This window comes from Vanacampus margaritifer, chromosome 2 (assembly GCF_051991255.1).
Source record: "Vanacampus margaritifer isolate UIUO_Vmar chromosome 2, RoL_Vmar_1.0, whole genome shotgun sequence".
Classification (NCBI taxonomy): domain Eukaryota; kingdom Metazoa; phylum Chordata; class Actinopteri; order Syngnathiformes; family Syngnathidae; genus Vanacampus; species Vanacampus margaritifer.
The window spans coordinates 15,549,360-15,557,159 of record NC_135433.1 but is presented as its reverse complement, the minus strand read 5'-3'; the positions used below and the strand labels follow the sequence as shown (position 1 = coordinate 15,557,159).

At 38.6% G+C, this 7,800-nt stretch overlaps 1 protein-coding gene across 1 annotated transcript in view; it reads left to right on the top strand.

Annotated features, from left to right (window-relative positions):
- The first annotated feature begins 4,991 nt into the window (after window positions 1-4,991).
- The window catches only part of LOC144045044 (SH3 and cysteine-rich domain-containing protein 2-like), a 29,692-nt gene continuing 26,883 nt past the window's right edge, over window positions 4,992-7,800 (top strand). The window contains exon 1 of the mRNA XM_077559846.1: window positions 4,992-5,354. Within this exon, the coding sequence (XP_077415972.1) occupies window positions 5,286-5,354 (69 nt within the window). The 5' untranslated portion in view covers window positions 4,992-5,285. The remainder of the gene's footprint in view (window positions 5,355-7,800) is intronic.

Sequence of the window (7,800 nt, the reverse complement as noted above, 5' to 3'; positions counted from 1 at the left end):
GGAACGAGCATGCACAATGTCCTTAAGGCAGATTGATTGACGGGATCGAGAACCAATCGTTAAGATGATCCACCCCCGAAGATGCAGCGACAAAAGATCCTTGAATAGACCTTTAAGTAATCCAAAATTAATATATTAAGTTTAATGAACTCAATTAATTAAACTTAATGACCTCATAATTAATTAAACTTAATCAAATTGTGTGTTACCACTTGAAACAATTCAATTAAGTTGGTCAACAAGTTTGTTTTGTCTTAAGCTGGTTCAACAATTCTCTTTTTAGGGTGTACAACTGTTTTTCATCATTTTAGAAGTAGATCGATACGTGGGTATTCACATCCATAAAGAAAAGCAATGGCAGTTACTTTGGATGGACAGCCATATCCCTGTTTATTCAAGAATTCTTTGGAGCTAAAAAAAAATATATATATTTTATCTCTTACAAATGGCGTAGATTGTATAGGTGCCTAAAACCCATAGAAATATAAACGTTTTAAAGGGGAAGTCAAGCCAAAAATGTTCTTGATAACAGTATGTTCTATGCAGCCCAACTAATGTAAACACAGTATTCATTTTAATACTGCGTTTGAGGAATATGAGTTCAGCTGGGAAATCTCATTTTTATCCATCTCACAGAGCGACCAATTTGCCACTTGTTGTCGACTAAAAATGACATTTGTTGCTATGATTGGTTGTTGCCTGAGACCTGAGAAACTGTGATGTCATATTTAGTCGACAGCAAGTGGCAAAATTGTCGCTCTGTGAGATGGATAAAAATGAGATTTCCCAACTGAACTCGTATTCCTTTAAACGCAATATTAATTAGAAGGCCATGTTTAAACCTGTAGAGGCAGAAACAACATACAAGTGTAAATATTTTTTTGCGTTGACTTACCCTTTAAAGTGTATGGTTTTTCACGTGCCATTGGGCCCTAACCTCATATGAAACAATTTGATAAATTTCATATGTTTCCATAAATATATACTATTTGTTGGTCCACACGTGTAAGTGTAGTTTTTACAATTTAATCCTCAATCTAAAGTGTTGAAAACAGTTTGCTCTCTTTGATGATGCAATTTTGATGATTATTTGTTTGGGTTTCCTGAACAGTACAGTATACAAGGATTTCACCAGCCAATGATAAGATATGAAGTGTTACCCAAGGTGTGTTTATGCTACCTGTCCTGGACTTGTTGGCTGTCATTGTATTAAAAACACTTGAGGCGCTTGGATAGGCAAAGTTTTCGCAAAAAAACAAACAAACCATTGACTGTGATGTTTAAAGAGGACGTTTTCAGCAGGTTTTTTTCTTTTGTATTGCACTACATTTTGTGTAAATTGTTGCCCAATCGGCATCCATTGCAGCCTGGTCATTCCCACATCTGCGGCCCCTTCTCAAAGTTTCTAACTTTCTTAATTTTCCCTACTTGGTTTTTTGTTGTTGTTGTAGTTTTTCCTTGCCTTCTTGTGGGGTAAAAATCAGGGCATATTGTTAATGTGTGTCAACTGTGGGTGTGTGTAGCCCTTTAAGACTCTTTTCTGATTAAGGGCTATATAAATAAACTTGACTTTTTTTTAATAGCTGAATTTGTGTGGACATAGTACAAAAAATCCATCATAAAAGTATCATTGAAATGTCAATCATTACAGCAGAATAATAAATTGTTCATTTTATGTGTCCATATGCAAAACTATGGACAAGTTCCTTGCGTCATTGTTAAAAGGAGACTTGTAGAGTCTTTTTTTGTTTTTTAAGCTGATGGTCCATTTTTTTAAATACACCTACGTTGATGTGCATGCATATCTATCCATTTTTAAACTTCCACTTTGTGGCCTGTTTTTTTCGTTTCGTTTTATTGTTGGCTCCAAATGTCATCATTCACACGTAGGCCTATGACAAATATTTGAGATCATTGTTTTCAGTTCCAAACTGTTCTCTAGTAAGTGAAGAAATGATGAAGACCAACAAGAAATCTCATCTCTCCGAAGAGCGAAGAGGTACTGCTTGCTGATGTTTGTATCTTTTTATTGGCTCGATACGGCATGTGTCCGCCACCTTATTGCTTCAATCTTTCATCTGCTTCTTTCGAAAGGAGGAAGGTTGAGGGTGATCAATAGGAGCACACTCCAGGAGTGTGCGGCTAAGCAGCATATTTCAAATCAAGAGGCCCCGATCATCCATTTGGCCTTTTTAAACACGTGAAGTGCTGACTTACAGGTCAATACTTGCTGGTACAGACACAACAGCCCTGTAAATTGCAGTCTTTTAGAGAAAATGTCCCCTTTGAAATGAATGGAAATGCTATAAATCCATTTCAGCCTCCCTCCAAAAACATTAGTGTAATCTTTTTTTAGAATAAATAAAATAGAACTCTCTGATGTTATGCATTTAAACACTGTGTGATAACACATTTAAATAGAATTGAGGAATTTGTGCATCATGGTTCAACTCATTTAACTCACTCACTGCCGTTGACTGCTCTAGATGTCAGAAATTCGTTTGAACCATTTCTATTAGTTTAACATTTTTTCCACTTTTGTTAAGAGTATGAAAACCTAGAACTATTAAATTCATGCGATTAATTACAATGAAAAATGTTAATCACCCGATGCAATTAGAAAAAAAAGAAAAGATTAAAAATTAGGGGCGTCAGGCGATTACAGTTTTTTTTATTGTAATTAATGACATGACTTCACTAGTTAACTCACAATAAATCACAAATTTTACATCTGTTCTTAATGTACAAGTTTAAAAAAAATCTAGGTTTTCCTAATATTGTTAACACAAGTGGGAAAAAATGTTAAACTAATAGAAATAGTTAAAAGGATTTTTTGACATCTATAGCCGTCAATGATAGTGAATGAGTTAATAAGCAAAATAGCACACAATAAAATTGAATTATGTAAAAAAAAAAAAAAAAAAAAACCTTATAATAATAATGAGTTAAATTTGCTGCTCCTTCTGTTGAGTCTGCCATGGATACTGGGGGCAGTATAATACAGTCATGCAGACAAAAAAGTCACAACTACTCTTAGTAACTCAGCAGCAATCGTTTTTTTGGGAGGGTTTTTGCAGAGGATAAAGAAGATGTGAATATTCCGATATTGGCTGTCTACATGTTGCTCCACTGTTTGTTGAAATATCCATTGCCTGTCATTGGCATTTTCCATTGTGTTAGGATTAAGCTACCATAATCATTCTTAAAGGGACATTCAGTGATCCCTAGCGCCATCTAGTGGTGAACTAATAATTAATTTTTATAAACTTCTGTTTAATTAATACTATGCACAAAAAAAAATGTATCGCATAAACCTATTTTTTTATATATATATATAATCGTAAATCTAGTAATCACTAATTATATTACATGCAGGCTGTAGTCTCATTTTACTAGAGCTGCCATGTTTCGCCGCCATCTTCCTACTACGGATGCCCAAAGGACAACTTCGTGAATTTAGTTAGCCCGAGTGGTGCTTGCATCGAGTGTCGAAGCCGATGGGTCGACCACAGCATACCGGTACCTTCCACAGCTGCGGCTTGCAGGTGGTCGTCACTAACTCCCGTGATCACTTTCTGCTTTGCTCTCGGAAGCTTTTACAATTTTTTTTTTTTTTACTAGCTCCTCCCACTAGCCTCACTTGTTAGCTGCTCTGGCTAATTCTGGCTCACTCGGTCTTTCGGTGTCGCTCACCGGGCTTCACAATGGCTGCCAAGTCAGCTCAGGCAAAAATGAATTGGTAGTAAGCTTGCAAAATGAGGTCTCTCTGAGCCACCGTATTGTGCGTGCTCCTGCGTGCTTCTAATACTATTCTTTGACCACTAGATGACGCTAGGGACTACACACTGAGTCTTTAACTCATTCAGTCTCAGCCATTTTCACAGAAGCAATCCTCTTCACTCCCGGCTGTCTTACTGAATTTTGACTGATTTTGCAAGACCCACAGAATATTGTGTTCTATTGCTATAAAAACATGAAACCTACCAAAAGAAAGATTAAAGTCTCTTCTTTCATCAGGAAAAAAAAATACATTTTTATCTGTTTCCGTTTTGCAGCAATTAGCAATAGTATATAGCTAAGTTTCATCATTATTCACAAACGTATTTAGAATTCTGAGTATTTGAGGGTTTTTCAACATGATCCTGGTTCATTTCCTATGCTCTGCTGCCACCTGCTTGCCGTTTGTATAATAACTACCATTCCACTTCAACCGTACTTTGCAGTTGAGACGCTGCAGCAAAGCCTTCTATGCTCTGGCATAAAAAAGAAACGTATAAATACGTCTTTGGGACACTTCAAATATGAATGTATTTTTGGGAGCAAATTAGTTTTAAGGAAAAGTTGTTTGATTGGTTTAAATATCCATCCATTTTCTTAACCACTTATTACACATAAGGGTTGCTGGATCCTATCCCAGCTGGCTTCGGGCAGTAAGCGGGGTACATCCGGTTGCCAGGTGGTTTAAATACATGGTCCGGAAATGTCTTTGCATTATGTTTAGTTTAAAACACTTAAAATGGGTGTCAGTTATAGGCCTACGCATATTTTTGCTTTTCATGGCCCATTAAAATGCATTAAGAATGTATTCTTCCTTTTTTTTCAAGCCCAAAACATTCTTACAAGAACACTGATGAAAATTTAAAAAATTGTGTTTGTTTTTTTGTGTGTGTATTGTTTCCCTCCCACGAAAAATGGGTAGGAAGAGGATGTGCGGTGGGGTTTGAAATAAAATCAGCAAAAAATGCGAATCCACGGGTGTCGAGGCATGAATATGCGCAGGTCCATTCTACTCATCCACTTGTAGTCGACAGCCAAAATAACGTTACTGTAATAAGTACAAATCTGTTCAAAAATAAGAAGGCAAGATGATCCCACCTGACGCTGAGTAAGTGTAGGGTTCTCTCTGTTTGGTGCTGCATGCGTGCTTGCGTGCGTGGTATTTCGTGGCGCGGTTGTAAAAGATCCCGGCCAATCGCGCGACTCACACGCATGAGTGGGCGTGGTTCGCGTGCTCTCGCACTCATTTTTACACGCGTGCTGACCAAAAAGGCACACCTCTAACCTCGGTACAAAACGAGACACTGCTGTATCTCTTTTAGAGTTTCCAACCCACCTAAGTGACATTTTGCCGCTTTTTTTTGGGGTGTGGTGACTGCGCGCAATGCCAGACTCGACGTGTCGTCCAAGCGTGGCTCACTTTTTGGCCACCTCAACGTGGATTTAAAAGTGTGTTTTTTTTACACATTCTTGTGTGTGTTTTTCTAATTCCTCCAATCAAGTTGGCCATGACAGAGATCAATGAGATGGAGAACGACTCTCAGCTCCAACTGAGCAGCCAGCCGCTTCCGTCCAAGGTAAATTAACACGCACGCACACACACATGGAATTATCGGTTCATTTACTATACTACCGGAGAGCTAATTTTGGACTCTGTGCTCACTGTTTGTACATTTTCCATTTACAAAGCGAAACATTCATGTGCCAAAACTTGTCACAAGTGTCTGTGCTACAATAGTGTAATGAATGCTCTTGGCATAAATAAGGCTGAGTTGTTGTTCGTGTGCAAGCGTGTTTTACCTGCTCTGTTCTTCCACCTGTTTCTCAGTTATGTAAGAGGTCAGCGATGACATCACAAATCTGAGTAGTGCATTTATAAATGAGATCCGGCGTCCTTACGCACGCAGGCACGGTACACATACTGTATTCTGCTGTGTGCGCGCGCATGTGTGTTATACGGATTGACAATTCCGAACATCCGGGCACTTCTGATATTGCCACAATACAACGCTTCATTTCCACAGCGTATTGTATTGCTTTGACCTGTGACAGGCAGACAAACCGCCAGGCATACATATAGTCAAACAACATTTTATCTCATCAAAATAATCCTCACAAATCAAAATACAACGATCCAAAATACAATCTTTTTCAATGAGCAGAGAGCGTCCTTTCACCTAGGATAAATGCTGCATTCAATGAAAGTGTAAAATCATATTTATCCCACTCACATTGTGTCTGTTTCGACCTCAAAGTGTTAGAGACAAATGTGAATACAAGACACAACGAGATTTGGATTGACTGCGTTAACCAAGACAACAAAGAATTTATCGGAATCAGCCATCTTTGTTGTTGACATTTGCCTCAAACGCTTTGAGGGCGGAACTGGGTCACTCCGACTGGGATGAATCCGACTTCAAACCCTTCTCGAATGCAGCATAAAACCACCATTTTGATTTATGGGATTAGATCGGAATAATCAATAGTCTTGATGAGAAGATTGGTCCAAACTACACATGTCTTTTCGTCGCAATAAAAAGCATGTATCAGCACTTTTTGAGTGTCGTTTTTTTTTTAATGGCACGCCCCACACCATAGGATAATCTTTTGGATTCACTTCCTGATTTTTATTAGACGAGGCAGGGGGATCGTTCTTAGCACACCCAAGGATAATCACTAATCAGGCTCTTGCAAAAATCCAAGTCAGGCCTTTGTTGACTTTGATAAGAAAGATGTAAAAATGCTTAAATAAGTTCAGATTTTTGGTATGTGTGTACCCCTGTTTAAAGTACAGGTTGAACCTTTACGATTATCAACAATTTTCTGAGCATGAAAAATCCTTCTTAACACTAGGGGTGTGCCGAAAAATCGATTCTCATAAGAATCCCGATTCTCATTTAGTATGATTCAAAATCGATTGTATTTAAATTATTTTATACGGTCTTGCCTTTGTCTGTGTGTGCCTTTATTTGGAGCGCTGTTCATGTTGTACCCGATTTGGCCACTTAGGGGCAGTGTGGTTCCACGCGGTCTAATACACTGTTAAGTTGTAGCCACATTAGAGAGTAGAAGGAAAAAGTCATATTCAAGTTATTCCAATAAAAGTTGTTTTTTTGCAGTGTGTAGCCGTTCTTTTGAGTGATAAAAGTGCTGCGAGTAGCGCGCTAATTAGCATTAGCGAGTCAGACTGGAGTAGATCATTACGATTCCTTACACATCGATAGATTGAAGCAAAAATCATTGTCAATCAAATCATTTTGAATCAAAAATCGTTCTTAATCGAAAATCGATTCAGAATCGAATCGCAGCCCCAAAAATCTGAATTAAATCGTGAGAAATTTAAAGATTCCCACCCTACTTAACACCCAACACACCACAAGATAATTTCTCAGGATCATCTTTTAGAGAACACACCCCACAAAAACAATCTTTCTATTGTCGCTATGCACGATTGTCTTAGAAACGATTACAAAATCATGCCAATGCCTATGTTGAGAGCATAGTGTAGTCGTGGTGACGAGCACAAGTGTCTCGTTGGTTCCAAGTGACTCGGTCCAGCTTTTTGTTGCTCACCATCTGCTGCCGTGTGCTGACATTCCCTGACAAAACCACTCACACGACTCACTGATCTGCATCAAACCGGCCATCCTCATACTCATCAGTGGCCTCCAGATCGATCTCGGATTGGACGGATGAAGGCGTCCAATACATTTTCCCTTTTAGCCTTTTAGCCCTCGTCTTACTGACTCACTGTAGTACACTGACTTCGTGTTTACTGAACTAACACAGGATTTACAGTAATGCATATAGTTTTCTGACATTTTAATTCCAAATTATTGGACTATAAACTACCAAAGTATCTGCCCGCTTACATCCAAGCACCGCATGCTGTGTTTAATTGGAGCGAAATCACGTTGCGATCACAATCGCTCGCTAAAATCCACCCGCGGCGCAGTTGACACGTTTTGTAGATGACTATCAGATGTCAAGAGAAGGCGGAGGATTAACCAGACTGGCTTTTCT